Source organism: Falco biarmicus, chromosome 4 (assembly GCF_023638135.1).
Source record: "Falco biarmicus isolate bFalBia1 chromosome 4, bFalBia1.pri, whole genome shotgun sequence".
Classification (NCBI taxonomy): Eukaryota; Metazoa; Chordata; class Aves; order Falconiformes; family Falconidae; genus Falco; species Falco biarmicus.
In genome coordinates, this window is record NC_079291.1 from 104808650 (window position 1) to 104825314 (window position 16665).

Below are 16665 nucleotides of genomic sequence, written 5' to 3' on the forward strand. Positions count from 1 at the left end.
ATGACTGCGTTAGCCCTACATATGTAATGTGTAACATGTCCCTGTAAAATGAAAGGAACATCAAAGTTGCGCTTCCTTTACTCAAAGAAGGAAAAATGTTGGGATGCGAGTCAAATCAAAGCCCTTTATTTTTCCCTTCAGAAGAAGAGATGAAATTTGCTGCTGTTAATAATCTCATTACTGCAGCATTATGTCACTGCATGTAAAATCTCACCCCGCTTTCACTGGGTGAAATCATTATACACCCACTATATTGAGTTCTGCCACAATCAATTAATCTGCTTCAGTGCTGTTGCACTGTTGGGGCTCAACTGTGTAAGCAAGCAGCTGGTGTTTGCCTGGTCCGCAGCATCACAAGGGGGGAAGAGGAGGTGGCAGTGTGGTTGCCAGGATTCCTACTGAAACATCCAGAGCCTAATCCAGAACCAGCGGCGGATAAAATTGGTCATTTTGTTGATTTTGATACACCATAGACAGACTGATGTGGTTGCATGGGGGAAGGGAAGGACGATGTGTTTATATTTAATGGCATTAAATATAAACCTACACTGGGATTGTCTTAGGAGCTCTGCTGAGCCTCACATCACTTCAGAAGAAAAAATGGGACCCTGCACCACAGTTTCAGCTTTATTTTTGAGAGGAGGGAACGTCTTTTCTACAGTTTTGACATGTCAGTATTTCACATTAGGTTTTTATGTTTGCCTTATACAGCAGTTCTTTTAATACTAGAAATTCAGACAGCAGGGTTTTGTTGAACTCTCTTGAAGTACTCCACCTAGGCAGCTTTCCTCACACCTGCATCATGAAGAAAAAGATGACAGTCAGGATTATCATGCTTAAATTGTCAGGTATCTACACAGCTTTCCAGCAGCCTTCATCATTTGTGTCTGTGAAGACCCAGCAAAAGATTTTTAATTGAGCTATAGAATTCTTATTCATTGTCAGGAAATAGTTAATACCCCATACAGGGCAGAGTAATAAAATACGAAAATGCTCTGCCACATGGAAAGATTCAAAAATAACTTGTTTTCAAACCCAAGTAGCTGTAATGAACTGTAGTAAAATATGTCCCTTTTTTTTTTTTTTCATTAAGAAGATTGGAAATTGTAATTTGGAGAAGTTGGTCTTAAGACTTGACCAAAGTGAAGTACCCGGGAAGGTCTAGGGAACACGCGTGCAGCCCATAAGTAGATCACGGTTACCTGTTGGCCTGAATTTGTCAATCAGAGGAACAAAACTGTCAAGAATGCTCCGAATTCGATACACTAATTGTGAAAACAAACATTTTTTCAAGATGAGCCAGATAGCAACATAAAACAGAAAAATGGCAAAACCCAGCCACTGCCCCTTGCAATATTAATGAACCCATGATTACTGTCTAAACGAGCACTTTTGCATTATCGTTAACAACAAAGTAGTGACGAAGCCGATTCCTGAGAGACCCATGACAGCCTATGAAAAACAGTAGCACACAATTACAAAGGAGACTTCTGCTCTCAGTGGGGAAGCGGCCGCTAGCTGCACTTTTCCTACAGCATCCCTAGGGATTGCCAAGAATGCCCACTTTTCAAATATTTCCAGTAGCTGCTGCTGCCCAGGTTCTGCTGAGAGCTCTTCCCACAGGGTGTGCAGCTGCCTCAGTCCCAGGGGACTGAATGGCAGCCAGAGCACACAGCACCTTAGAGAGAGCATCTGGAAGAGTGCCTTGCTGCTAAAATTATACGTTGTCATGGCAACTTAGCATTCCAGCCATTGCTGCAGAAAGAGGTGACTCCAGGGTCTTCTGATCATTGAGAACCAAACAGGAGTCAGCCTCTCCCTCCCAGATCACCAAGGCAGGTTTGCTTCCAGCCACACTCCGTAACCGCGAACGAGGTGTTAGGGGAGAGTTACGGGACAATTCAGAGTCTCAGCACAAGCAGTTTTATAGACTTGTGTCATTTAATGACTGTGTGACCTTCTGTCCTTGGGGTGGATGCAGACCTGGCTGCCGTAGATACACTTACCTAGACCAAAGTATATCCCAGTGGTTTCCAGGGATGCAAAGGTGATTAACCCGATTCCAAGAGAAATTGTCCAGTCTGAGGCAACAAAATAAATGTTAGGCTTTGTTCATTTTTCTAGCGTGCAACAATTTATCCTTCTACTGAAGTCTTGCCTTACCTTTGTAGTAGTAGTAGCAAATGAGTAAAGCTCCAATTGCAAAGCAAAGAATGACAAAATGAAAGAATTCATCTGAAATAGAGGGGGGTGGAAATTAGGTCACAGCTGCAGGCATGGTGAGTGTATCACTCTGCAAGTAAGTCTTATTTCCACGAGAGCTCATACACTAGACTCAACTGCAAAACATACACGTGCACAAGTTGCTACTGAGAAGCCTTGATGCACTTCAACAAGCTACTCCTGTTGGCAGGGTGGGGAGGCTTTCTGGACCAGAGATCTTATTCCTAGACTAAGGTGGAATAGGGTTGACATCAGTTGAATTTTTGAAAAAAAATAAATTAAAAGTCTTACCATCCTTCCTTATGCCCATCCACCGTACTGTCCACTGAGGGAGGTGACTGTTCCTGTTCTTATATGCTACAAAAAAGAAACGTCTTTTTTTGCTGTGGAACTCTGAAATTAAGGCATTTCAAGTTTATTTGTCTTTTTGTTTCTGAAATCGATTGTCAGAGCAGGATAAATGCCAAACTGTTTACTCAAAGGGAAGATCTGCGAGCCTTTCAGAAAGATCAAATTAGCAATTTTAGAATTGCCCTAAAAAGAGCAGGGCTTTGGGAAAAAACGGCAGCATAGTCAGATGGCTGCATGAACAATACAGAATTGTTTTAAAGCACTCTGGGTCTTTTCTATCTACTGTGGGACAATCAGCAGTCTCAGGATTACAGTGGGGGAGTAAAGCAGTCATACAAGGGAGCTTCAGTTTGATCCTTGGGAGCTTTGCACAATCACAGCTACAATAATATAACAATCTTCATTACTAAGCGTGAGTACCAGCTATCTATTTAAGCCTGCTGATGAAGTATTTCTGCATCTCCCAAATTAAGAACTGTAGCTGACAGTTACGCTCCTATAGCTAACTATAACGATGCATAGAAAGAACAACCTAAGAACAAGCTAGATATTTTCAGAGGTTTAAATACCATTTTCGTGAGCAGTGTTGCCAAATTCTGTTCTTTCTCCAATTTTTTTGTCAGAGAGAGCTGAACATTTTACCAGATTCCCAATGATGTGTTCAAAGCAGGTTTTTTCCTTTTTTGTTTGTTGATCGCTTGAGAAGACCCTAGGCAGTCTGCTGCATGTAAGCCCTTGGGAGTTGATTCATCACAAGTTTTAGATGCTGATTTCACTTACATTGGGCTGTGCAACCAGGCAACCAGTGCCTGGCAATGAATTTAATTTTCTCTAAAGATGTAACAGGCAGCTGCTAGAAATGTACTCCAAATAAGCTATAGGCTTCTGCTGTTGTGCTTTTGAACCACACAGCAACCAGACCTCCAACAAATTCTGTTCTGTGTCACCTGATACTGGAGTCACATCTTTTTTGATTTTTGAGCATTCTGGCTTGATGAAGTTCTGGTTTGCAGACAAATTCAGTTATTTGAGCATGCATATGCACTGCGCTATTCTGATTCATAAATGTTCCTCTGTGCAGTTGTATGAATGATCTGTTGACACAGAATTTATCAGAACATCAATTCATGTTTGGCAAGTGTCTGCTCTGCATTACTCTGCCTCCTGAACCCAACAGTCCCACTGGAACTTTGTATTGTGGAAAGAGTTGCACAGTATTTCTTCTAGTAAAGCATTACAGTGCATTTTAATAACTATTCTCAAACTTCTATTTTTTGATTGGAAATATCTAGGTATCCAGGAGGTGGTATATCACTAAGCAAAACTCAGTCCTGAAAGACAGCACCCACCCACAAGAAAATCTTGTTTGCTTGTATGTATTTACCATCTGCAATTGAATCTTCTCGTCTGGTAACCTCTGAAAAACAACATTGTTTTGTTAGTTCTGGTAGTAGAAATACAAATATGTTGTTTCCCACCATTATCAGCACTAGCAAGCACTGTGAGTATTCACTTATTTGGTGACTCAGTAGACAAAACAGCACTTAAAAGTGCCAGGAAACGCAGTTGAAAGGACCCAAGAACAGATAACAATAAAACTTGACTATTCACAGTGAGCCCAGGTTCTTTGAAATAGCTGGGCAGTAGAAGATTGGTGGCCTCTGTTTATAAACATTCAGTTTCTAGAACTGAAGCTAGAAGCAAGCAGAGCTGGATCACAAGTGCCATGTGTGTATCCCCTGAACCTGGCTGGTGCAGGAGGCTCGGAGTCCTGCCCTAGCGAAGTATTTTCAGTGTCTCAACCTGGTGTATTGAAGGGGCCTAGAACTGAAGCACCGCGAGAGGTGGGGAGGCCAAACACCAACAGGAAAAGTACCCCAGTCCTCTTTCTGCACCTGGCAACGCGGGGGCAACGTTGTATTGCAGTGTATTCCTCCACCCTGGTTATTTTATGCAGCTCCTGGGGAAGAAGTGACTCAAAAAACCTTCCCTAGGGATTACACCAAAATTTGTATCTTCCCAACTCTGTCCTCAGCTGACTCAGTCCACGTCGCAGCAGCCGTCCCCCACTGCACGGAAGAAGAGCAGCTGAGCAGGTGTCCTCTCACAAAGGCCGCCCGCTGGGCTGTCTGCCTCCCCTAACCGATGAGTGTGGCGGTGGCTGGGCCTGGGAGGGACGAGGTCGGTAACGCAATCAAGCCACTGAAAGTTTCCTGCTGGAGGCTTTTGACATCTGTTCTGCTGCTGCTCAGACTGACTGTCCAGGCCTCTCGGCTGGAACTGTTTCTCTGTCACTTGTCACCTGGCTGGGTGAAAACCCAGCATCATCCATCCGGGAATGCTCTGCGCTCAGAGCAAAGGGAGGAAGGCGCTCAGCGCTGGGCACCACGGGTTTTGCAGGAACCAGGTTCCAGCTCTCTCCCTGTCCTGCATCCCTGTTCAGCAGGAGATAGAGGGCTGCAGGGAACGCTGACAACTGCCTGGCTTTCTTGGCAAAGACTGAATAGTTGCCCAATAGATTTGCTGGGTTTTCCCCTATAAAGGATGATGACAACTGCTGGGCTCCGATCTTGTGAGAACCTGGCAGGCCTAGAAAAAAAGTGGGTTAATCTGCTCGAGCGCCTTGTACAGATCACCGGCTGTGAGCCAGCCACTCTGACAAGCTTGCCACAAAACATCTGCACCATGCCCAAGTCCAACACCAGGCTAACTGGAAACCAGTGGATTTGCAGCAGGGGATATATAAGCATGTCAGAACAAAGAAACTGCAGTTACGGTCTTCCTTCCAGCAGGATGACGTTACCTGGGAACGCTTACCTGAATCTCTGTAGGGAACAACCTCTGCTGGTATGCCTGAAATATTACACAAAGGTGATGTAGATTAATACCCGTTGTGAGTATGTACACCTTGCTGCCAGTCCCAGCCCGTGCAACTATTGAAATCAGTGTGGTTGCGTACGAGTGACAAGGTAGATACCAACTCACTCACGAGAGAGGGCAGCTCTGTTGTGGGCGACACAGTTGGAACGTGGGAACGTGTGTGGATCACTAACCCCCCACATTGCATCTTTCACAATATCTAGAGTCAGGCAGTGTCAGACTCCTGTGAGACAAATCAGATCTCCTCATGTCAATTTAAATGAGCTGCTCTTACATCAGGGCTGAGATCTATTGAAGACATTCATTAAATGATTAAAGCCTTAACTCTTTTACGGCCGTGGTTCTATACCATAAGCTGATAGCTATTTCTGTGTGTTGTCACAGCCCATTTTCGTGATCTGCGTTGTACTTTCCCATTTTTCCTTTGGAAGGAAATGAAAAACCTCAGGAATGAGACCAAAGGTGCGCTGCTCGCTGGCGATCTCTGGTCAGCGCTGAGGGCTGACTGCAGACCCCCTAAGCTGTGGCTGTGAGAGGTATTTTCAAAACTCCTCTGCCGCATTTCAGTGGCCACATTACTTGAACTTCATCTTGTAGGAAATGCCTTTCCTACAGCCACATTTTGACTGGTTATTTTCCTACATCTATACACGTGAATAAGCCTTTATTCAAAAGTCAAACCAAAGAATGCCAGAAATTATCCCTTTTTTGGTTTATATTGGTTGTCTCTAGCAAAAACCAATGCCGCCGTCGCTTTTTCCTACCTCCAAGTAATTGGCCTTCAGTCTTCTGTCTTGCTAAATCTTCCCCATCACTGTCTGGAAAGAGAGTGATTTTTTTCATCAGATTAAGGAAAAAAGGGGACAGCAGTATCAAAACCAGCAGCACTGTAGTTGTTTGACTATAATACAATGGCCATGGGACATGTAGGTGAAAATCAAGGCTTTCAAACACAAGGATCGTTATTAGCTGCTTTTGCCTCACAGCTCGCTTCAGACCTGGCTCAACAGGAGAAACCCAGCAAAATCTGAAGTTGGAATAATTTGTATAAAGGGGTGTAGTGAGAAAGTTCTTACGTGAAACACGTATCATCAGCACTGCTAATGAGTTTGAAAAAATAATTTCTAAATGCAACTCATTTGATCGTAATCAGCTAGTGGCTTTCTATAAGAGAGCAAGTCAGTATCAGCGTTATCATTTCCATGTCACCTGTCAGTCTCTCTCATTTTTCATTAATCAAATGGTCTAACGGCAGCCGAAGAGACATCATAGAATCACAGAATCATTTAGGTTGGAAAAGACCTTTAAGATCATCAAGTCCAATCCAACCACTGACCCAGGGCTGCCAAGTCCACCACTAAACCATGTCCCTAAGCACAACATCTAGGTGTTTTCTGAACATTTCCAGGGATGGTGACTCCACCGCTTCCCTGGGCAGCCTATTTCAATGCTTGACCACCCTTTCAGTGAAGAAGTTTTTCCTAATATCCAGTCTAAACCTCTCCTGGCACAACCTGAGGCCATTTCCTCTTGTCCTATCGCTTGTTATCCGGGAAAAAAAGAGACTGACCCCCACCTGCCTACAGCCTCCTTCCAGGGAGCTGTAGGGAGCAATAAGGTCCCCCCCGAGCCTCCTCCTCTCCAGATACATTGTTGATGTTTGCGAATAAGAAAATAAATGCTAAGAGAAGTACTACAGCATTGCCAGCTACTACTGTACACTGACTCTTCCTTGCCTCCTGCTAAATGCAGGCTTCAGTTAGACCATAAATGCACTGAAGATCATAGAAGTTATGATCTTTTATTTGGGGAGAAATCTTGCAGCAGATTTCTATGTTTCTGAAACCTCCAACTTCCACAAGAGCAGGAGGCACCCTGATACTTGGCTAATAATGAATCTAGAGGTACTGATTATTTTCTGTTTTCTCTCTTTTGCACAATTTCTTACTTTTTTAAGAGTTCTGAGAACTGCTGCAAGTCTCTGATGTGACTTATGAATATGCAATCAGATTAAATTACGTATCAGGGAAAAATAAAATAAATCCTCTTTACCTTTTGTATCTTCATCCGTGGACTCATGGGATGAGTTTTCAGCCTTTTTTCCCCCTTGTGAAAGCATAACATTCCTTTCCAATCTCTTCAGGACTTTCAATTTTTCATCTGTTTTAAATATAGAGGAAAAAATATTAGAAACAACTATTTACATTTGCTCTCTTTTACAATGACAGATTTCAAAATGCTTTATTAAAGGTCTGACAGGAAATCAGACCCTTCGTCTTACTGCAGCTGTGGGTTTTTGCAGACAAGAAGTAGTACAAAGTATCACAAATGGAAGATCCTATCAACAGCTGTTTAGACTTTCTTAAATGGTTGCGGTAGATGCCTAAAATTTCATATTCTGGCCTTTAATTTACCCACAATGCTATCCCCGAGACAATTCCCACTCCCCGAAGCAACAGCAGCTGCAAGGTGCTTCAGCTGAAGAGCAGTTGCTCACCCCTCCCTGGGCTCCTTCTCCCTTGGCCCCTGTGGTCTCTGCCAGCAGTGCCAGCGCCTCTCACGGAGCCAAACCGCCGGGCAGGAGGCACCTGCAGGACGCCGACCCCTGGGCCAGGCATGAGGTGCTCCTGGCTCGTGTGGCAGGGGTTGCAGGTGCTACTTAACAGCTTCACATTCAGCTCCACGCCAGGGCTGGTGAGTCCGTGCATCTCTGCATTATTAGTTGTAATATTTGGAGATACGCAGCTAGACATGATTTTCCCCTGGCTGCTCGATGCTGCTCACTGTACAAGAACAGCAAGGGAGGTCCCTGCTATCACAAACCTTCCTACGCTGACAGACGACCACAGCTGGGCTGCTGTCTGGGCTGGGAGCTCTCTCCCCTTACGAATGTGTTTGATCAAGGCAGGAACATGCTCTCCTTGAGGGTCTCCAGTTAAATTCAGGGCCACCTTAAGTGACTGCAGCTCTGTGACCCATTAACAACAATTCATGACTCTACAGACCCCGTGGCACTGCACTTGGTTTCTTACTGCACGACCAGGCAAATGAGAAGTGCAGCGACATCTGTTTGTATCTTGTTGCTGGGTTCAGCACCCTGAGTGGCATCTTCTATCCACTCCTTTTAGTTACCACGACATGTGCTGCTAGGGTCGTTTGGAAAAGTATTTTCAGTGCTCAAGCTCTGATTTCTTACCACTGTGAGAGCTCAGAGAGGTCCAGGCTGGCTGGATAACAGTCCATGCAAAAAAAAAAAAAAAAAATCCTGGGTGTCATGACTCCAGCTAGACAGAAGAAACTTGGGCACCACTTTAAGTCAGGGAAATTACTTTGGCATATCATCCCAGAATATCCTCTCTCTCTAAACACACCATATTTTTTCCCCAGAAGAAGCCAAGTGAAACTAAAGTAAAATACTACCTTTGGCTCCCATTATCACCATACCTAACTGACCTTTCTAAGCAGTGCTCCTAGACATTTGAGTTGTTCACTAATAATCACTTCCAAGCACGCATCAGTTTTCAAACTGGTGTCTGGTCCCACTGGCACTTCAGTAATTTTAACAAAACGGCTGATGAGCAACCAGGTAGGACTCACCCTTTCCCTTGGAGCTGGGCAGCTGCTTATACCCAGACGGGCTGGCTGTCTTCAGCAAGAGGTAAAGAGCCACCATTGCCCTGGCTCCTTTCTGCTCGATGGCTTTCAGGCAGGCTGAGCAGCCCCCAGGCCAGCCACTGCAGCTGTTGAGGAGCTGCAAGAGAGGTCAGTAAATAGCAAATAGTCCTTCCGATAGAACGTAGCCTGGGAACACTGCTAAATGCATCTCGCCCCACCTGTGGGACATGTGATCCCCTGCCCCCACTGTACAAGGGGGAAATCAGGGACAAAGAGTAATGCCAAAGATGGGAAGAGAACGTCAGCTCCTATCGGCATGTCAGAGCAGAGCTGTCAACTGAGAAAAAAGCACGGTGTGTAATAGTTAACTATTTACAGAGCTGGAGAAGTACAGTTACAGGGTCTGAAAACGGAATGCAATCCCTGCAGCATCTTACAGCAAAATGTCACTAACAATGGTCTTGCCTAAAAAATAGTGAGCTGAGCTGACCCTGAGGAATTTATACAAAGCCAGTGATTTTTGCACATGGAGAACAACGAAGAGGAGCCGGGGCCCGAGTCTCATTTATCTAAGTGCCCTTTTACAGCATTTAGCATGGTTTAGATGCGTTTTAGCATATCAGGGAACTGGACTGCCTGTTTTCTCTCCCCAGAGCATATCGGAGAAGTACAGAAGTATAACAACGTCTTACAGGGGTGCATGTTTCTTTGGTAACTTACATTGTTCTTTTCTTCAGTATTCAGGATAGGTGGGTTAGTGGCGGCTAAACATTTTACAAGTGATTCCCAGAAGGACTGGTTCATTTTCTCATGGTTCTCCAAGTAATGGGCATCGGCAGTAAAACCTCTCTGGAAAATGTCTGGGAGGAAAAAGAAGCAAATCACCGTGTGCCAGCAGAGGTGGGCGGCATGGTAGCGTTCCTGTGGTGGAGACATCAGACCCTTAACACGCTGCCCAGCACCAGAGGTTAGTGTAAAGGAAAGGGGCCAGTGCTGTATTGTATAAAGCAATTCAGTCTGCCAGAAACGGGTAGAAAAAAAAAAGTCAATAGTCCATAAAAATTACCGATGTCTTTGTGACACTATTTTCTCGGTTAGAGAAGCAGAGGAAACCTTCCTAGCTGTTTAAGGGGTGCTCATTCTGACCGTGCTATTTTATAGACAGGCACAAAGACACAAAAGCCTGCATAGCAAGGTACTGAGATAGCTCATTAGGCACTTAATGCACAGCAAAATCACAGAATCAGACTGGTCCGGGCTGGCAGGGACCTCTGGAGACCACCCAGCCCCAGGCCCTGCTAAAGCAGCTCCCCCAGGAGCCGGCCGCTCAGGGTCACGGCCAGGCGGGGTTTCAATATCCTCAGAGAAGGAGACCCCGCAGCCTCCCTGGGCAGCCTGTGCCGGTGCTCGGTCACCCTCGGAGTGAAGAAATCTCCTTCATGCTTCTGACTTCCCACAAGCACGTGCCCAAGGCCTGATGAGGAGCCTGTGGAAGAGCTGGGAACTAACCGCTGGTCTCACTTTTACAAGCAAGAAGGTGAAGTGTGTTTGCAGAGGAAACAAGTTTCCCTGACTCATGGCGGCTCTAGCACACGCTGCTGTGTAGTGTGGATGAGCTGAAGCTTTGATCTCTGTGTGCTGCCCTTACCTTGCTGTTCTTCTGTAAGGTCTGGGAATAGGATGTGCCCTTTCTCCATTGCTGTGCCTGTTCCAAAGGGGGAAAAAAGCATGTTTAGAAACCGATCACACTGACCTCCTCTGTCTTACATTTCATTTTCTGCAAACGTGGCATCTATCTCTAGACACTTTAGTTTTGAAATGACTTCTCTGTTGCAATGGGAGTTTCACACCATGATTCATTTACCCGCCCGGGATCCATTCTCGACTCCTCGGAACGAGCCTTGCTGGGCTGGCCTCCGGTTAGTAAGAAGGAACAAAAGTCTGATCATCATGAGTAAAACAAAAAGAAGTCCGACTTGATCATTCGCATCGTTGGTTTTTTACAACTACCGAGGTGTCTAATTAACTATTTACCACAGATGTGAGTAACTTAATAGGCCCTGTTCCCTTCACAAAACAGAACGATTATTCTTTGTTGCCTTTGACATCCTTATACTGAAAATGTACCAGTCAGGGAGAACAGTAGCAATAGTTCATAGGAAAGCCGCACGGGATTGGGAACCCTTGTCTCACAGAAGACTTTGACACTCCAATGCCTGTTCTTCCCAGCTTGTCACGAAAAGGAAATTTATGTTTAAGAATTAAAAACTTCTAAGGGTAGATCCCAGATTTCTTACTGGTATTTGCTGTGGAAGCAAAACTTTCTGACATCCCCAAAATCCAGTGTTTTCTTTAGTTTTGCTAAACTTGGCCCAGAAATTTTGTTTTGATTCTGTTTTATTCTGATGATGGGGTTTTTTTTATGGTGGTTGTGGTTCTGAACAGTTGCCTCCACCTACTGTCGTCCAGGCGTGCTGCACTGACTGCATCTCCCCTCACGCAACATTTCAATTAAAACACTTGTATTGAGAGATGCAAAAGATTTTTGGGGAGCCTGAAGTACACTTTCCACTATGCAGGGCACAACAGGAAAGCCATTTACACACCCACGCTTTTTGGTTTTTACAATATGACTTTTGGGTCTATTCAACAGCAACAACAACAAAAAAACCCCAACTTTCCAACAGTTTGAAAACTAAGTATTTTCTTTACATTTTCCAGAGGGAAAATCTTCTTTTCCTACAGGTAGTTTCAGTTCTCTAGAGACCTTCATATCAGTCAGAAAAACATTCTAACACAAAATCTAAAACAGGTCCCATTAATGTCTACAGAAGGACAGTGTAATGCACAAGCAAAACCATCTCCATTCTGGAAACAGAACAACTTTTTAGATAGAAGAAATTAGACGCAGACAGACTCCAAAGTAGCTACAGAACCATCCCTCCTTTGGAAGCAGGGTCAAGCTCCCACATTTCCAGTGTGTTGGTGATTCTGGAGGCTTTCTCCTTTCCTGGGCTGCAAGGTCCTTACTTAGAAACCTTTTAGCCACTGCTTTGCTGTTTGGCTCTGGGAAAATTACATGACCTCTTTAACCACTATTAAAGGCTAAGCCCAGAAAACTGCTTACCTACCTCCTAGGTGTATTGTGAGGAAAAAAATAACTGAATATTTTAAGAACACTTTGAAATTATTCCCAATGATGAGTTTATGCAAAACGTCTACAATGGCAGATAATAACTTTTATTTAACCACCTGATATACCTGGAAAAACTGGCAAGTTTTCGGACCAACAAGCTCTGAACTCTATCAATTAGTCTAATGAAAGTTTTCACCTCTCCCACAAACCTTGCCTGACTTACAGCCTTTGCGGCTGTAGCTGTGGCGGCAGCACTGTGTGACAGTCGCCGGCAATGTGAGACTGTGAGTACCCGACAGGGAATGCAGGAAACACATCTGTCCTCTGCCTGGGTAAGCAACAGCTGGTGTTGAAATACAGGAACCCAGCATACCACACCCTGGGCGAGCTCGTTCTTGGCCACACAATAAAGTACGTAATTTCTGTGCAGTTATATATCTCCTGCTATGGTCTTCAGGCTTTTTCTGTATCCTTGTCTTCCCGTTTAGCTTTAACCTTGCAACAGTGTTTGCTATTGCAAGTTAAATCCTTTAGGCTTCTTTGTGGACTGCATGGTTCAAATACCAGGCCTAAAGGAACAAAATTACTTTCAATATAAACATTTGTTTTCTGACTGATTAACTCAGTTTCATAAAAATATTTATAAATATCTACAGATTTTACAGCTGCGTGAAATTCAGGAGGTTTGTGTTTGGGCCCCTAATACCTAGTGAAGGCCACCTTCACCGGCACATTCCTCCTCCTCTGACAAACCTGTCACAGCAGCAGCTTTACGCCAGCTTTGCGCCACCCCACAGACAAAGCAAGCAGGGAGGCACCAGCAGATCTGTCCCACCACACACAAAGGAAGAGCAGATCCAACACCGAAGGCAGAGGAGATGCTGTCAACCTCATTCGCCGTCAGACTGATTTACCTTAAAACTGTTCATCTGCTGAACCACATGACTGGACTGCTCAGCTGTAGCAGCAACAGAAACCTCTTTGCCTAACGCACTTATGCATCCCGCTATGATAAGACCTGGGTGCCACAAGGGATCCCGGAGCAGCCCGTCCCATCTCCCTTTGTGTGCCTCCAGCACGGCTAAGCCCAGGCAGTCACCCAGCTTTACGTAACTAAGGAAGTCGGGTACCTAATTTCTCTTAGACTATGGACAATTAATTCCCATGTGGCTCTTCTGGGAAGAGAATCAGATCTAAACAAAGGATAAGTCTAGGCATTTAATTATGGTATGTTTTAAAAGTGATTTAGTTGATTATACCTCACAATGAGAGAAGGATGATGATATACTGGCATTTCAGCCCGGCCATGAGCTCACTGAGGAATAACATGAACAACAGACCTCACCCTGCTTTCCCCACAGTAAATCAGAACTTAATTGCAGTGAGGTGTTTTCTAACATGTTAGAATAAAATTTGCATGCAGTCAGACTTCTCCTATTTGTTTAGGAAGTGAGGCTTATAACTGCCATCCACAACAACTTTTTGCTTAGCTGGGGAAATACATGAGTGAAATTGTTCAGTGCAATACTAAAACATGTAAATAAAGTAAAATAGGGTTGTTTTTGTCATCAAGACAAAAGCCAGACAATCCTAAACCTTTTCCCTTTGAAACTACTTTTACCTTTCATTTTAAGTCGTACGCTCACACCAAGTCTTGCTATATTTTCTTTTAAACATGAACGCTAACTCCCTCCGTGCCCTTCTCTCAAACCAAAGCAAGCAAACGTCATAAAGCACACCTGCCAGTCTCAGCCTGGTCCGAGCAGCTGGTTCCACGGGACGACGTCCTGGAGGGCTGTGGCTATAAGTCGAAGCTGGTTGTTTCTTCCACCGAGACAACAAGAACCGGTCCACACCAGCTCAGCTTGAAACCATTCCTACTCGCCTCCTCAGGCAGTGCCACCAGGGAGATAATTCTGCTACCCGCCTGCTTGCCTTCCTGTTGTCAAATAGGGTTGAAATGCGACAGGGAAGTAGCAAAACTCAAGACTTTTCACTCTATACGGCATCCTTGCACACAGGCACGTGGAGAGCCCCAGCGAGTGCGTGTCACCGCAGGGAGGGCCGCTCCCCAGGCTCAACGTGACCGTCCCCAGGGGGGTGACCAGGGAGTGCGTGCAGCCCGGCTGCCCCTGGCCGTAGCACTGGCACTGCCCTCATTGCCAGCTCCGCAGCGCGCCCGGGCACTGGGCCACGCTGCTGCCAGCCCCACACCTGCGAACCCGGGCCGCCTGCTGCCTGTTTTCCAGCCGCGATGGCAGCGCTCCTGCAGGCGGTCACACGCCCAGTTACCTGGCTTCTGTTCCTCCTTACGTGCTGTGCGCTCCTCTCTGCGGTGGCTGGGAAGCTCCGAAGTGAAGAAAATGAGCTCAACAGAAGCCAGAAGAGCTCACGTTTGTAGTCTGAGTAAAGTTAAAGCAAAAAAAATCTTCCTTTACGTATGAAGTGCAGGATTTGCCGTGAGGACTTTATAGGAAGAAAAAGATATTTAAAAGGTGGGGAAGTCCAGTCAAGAAGACGCCGTTGTTACAGGGAAGCCCTGCGGCTCACCCCCGCTGGGCCACAACTCCTTGGGGAGCAATGAACAACCCGGCCGCGGACCGAAAGCCGCGGCAGCACCCCTGAGCACCCTCGGCCTCAGCCCCGAGGAGCTCCGCAGCCGCTCCCCGGCACTCACCTGCGGGGCTGCGCGACGTCTGGCCGGGCGGGCGATGGCGGGCGGGCAGGCGTCGGGGCTGGCCCCGTGCCTCACGTGGCCTGCCCTGACTCACAGCCAGAGCAGCCCCGCGTCGCCCCACGGCCGCCACGCTCCAGCGGGGGCGGGAGGAACTGTGTGTTTGTTCCCCGTGTCCCTGAGCACCAGGGAAGGTGGCCGAGGGCCGATCCCACCGGCTCCGAGGGACCCCAGGGTCCCTGACTAGCCAGGCCTGGACCCCTGCCCGTGGCTGCCCCAGCGCAGCCCTGGCCGGGGGAGCACAGACCTGCTTGTTTGGCCTGTCGGGTACATGAGGCCGTGGGACACAGGGATCCCTCTCTGAGGGGAAAAATGCTGGGCTGCTGCGGAGCTGAGCGAGGACACCGTGATGGCGGCCTGGGGGCCGGGGCACGCTGCCCCCCTGCCCAGACCGCCCCTGGGCCCGGCGGGGAAAGCGCCAGGGAAATGCCCGTGCAGGGAGCAGGGCGGCGGGTGGTTGCTGTACCGCAGGCTCATCAGGAGCGGGACACTGCCAGAGGGCATCAGGCAGTGCCCCCAGGAGGGTCCCCTCTTCATCCCTGAGGCCCCAGGGCTGCGGCGTCCTGTGACGGAGCAGCCAGGCCAGTGACAGGGAAGGGAAAGACACCCTCCATCACGCCTGTCTCCAGCGACCAGAGAGAGAGAGGTGGCCAAACCCACCACAGCCAGTGCCACCTCCGGTTATGGCTGCGCTCACCAAGGCACGACGGGCTGAGCCACATTCAAGATCTTCCTCTGCAGTTTGCTCTGTGTGTGAGGCTGCTGGGGGCTCCTCTGTAGGCAAAAGGCACAGCTGCCCCTCTGGAGAAAAGGGCTTTACATCACCCTGACCAGGTGATAAGCTGGAATCCAGCAGGATCTCCTGCTGTGTTCACCTGTGGAGCCACCTGTACGGACTGCCAGGATCCAGCTGGGTTGCCAGGAGTAGTGCTGGCCATTTACTCCCAGGTAGCCCACCCTGCACGGGCCAGCCCCTAGCCCCTGGGACACGCACAATTCCCCCGAGCCCCCCCCGCGTTTTTCCACTTAGTATCACATGGGAATTCCAATTCCTAAGTCAGTCAAGGCAAAGAAAGTATTAGTATTTCTTAAATGAGCTGCCTCAGCCTAACATTTGCTTTCACTACGACCACGACTATGAATTTCTCAGCTCTCATCATGCACCCTGAGATAGATTCCCACCCAAACATTTGCCGGGTACAAAAGTTCTCTGGATGTCATAGCTGGAAGTCAGATTTTTATCAAATTAGGTGTGCTTATACAGCAACACATATAATAAGTAAATGAGTAAAAGTAAAAATAGGGTTGTTTTTTTTTTAAAAAAACGTAAAAACCCAAATCCTCCATTTGTTATAAGGTCAAGTGTTGTTTGCAGTGTGTTTCTTAGCACTTGCTCTTTCTTAGAAAGCAACAGGGAGCAACCCGGGCCGGGCCCAGCCCCCAGCCCCTGATTAGCCTAAGGGAATGGTGGTAAACTGGGGGAGGTCTCTTTGCCCTTTTCCAGCAATCTGTTTTGCTCTCTAACTCTTAGTAATGGTCTCTTGGGTTCTGATAATAGCAAGTGTGAGAGATCAGGATGGACTTGCCTGAAAGACAAAGGTCCTTCGGATCCTTGAGTTACGCACAGGCAATTTCCCGCACGCTAGCAACTGCCTGCGTGCCCTCGCTGCCCAGCACCCGCGTGCTCTGGCTCTCTTGCCCTGCGTAGGCTGCTACAGTCTCGGGC

At 46.8% G+C, this 16665-nt stretch overlaps 1 protein-coding gene across 1 annotated transcript; it reads right to left on the reverse strand.

The window, feature by feature from the left end:
• Positions 1–614: 614 nt before the first annotated feature.
• On the reverse strand, positions 615–15498 carry TMEM40 (transmembrane protein 40). The gene is made up of 13 exons (XM_056334991.1): positions 14883–15498; positions 10718–10774; positions 9790–9929; positions 9052–9205; positions 7507–7614; positions 6219–6272; positions 5392–5427; positions 3959–3991; positions 2515–2580; positions 2164–2235; positions 2007–2081; positions 1203–1265; positions 615–795 (listed from the first exon to the last, which is right to left on the reverse strand). Exons 2-13 carry the CDS (start codon positions 10764–10766, stop codon positions 776–778), a joined length of 870 nt encoding a protein of 289 aa, XP_056190966.1. The 5' UTR covers positions 10767–10774; positions 14883–15498; the 3' UTR covers positions 615–775.
• Between the last annotated feature and the right edge of the window lie 1167 nt (positions 15499–16665).

Coding starts and splice junctions, on each gene's coding strand:
- TMEM40 (XM_056334991.1), bottom strand. CDS start 10,766: ATGGAGAAAGGGCACATCCTATTCCCAGACCTTACAGAAGAACAGCAA. Junction 9,930..10,717: donor CCTTACAGAAGAACAGCAAG/GTAAGGGCAGCA, acceptor TTTTCCTCCCAG/ACATTTTCCAGAGAGGTTTT. Junction 796..1,202: donor TGACAAATTCAGGCCAACAG/GTAACCGTGATC, acceptor TTCATGATGCAG/GTGTGAGGAAAGCTGCCTAG.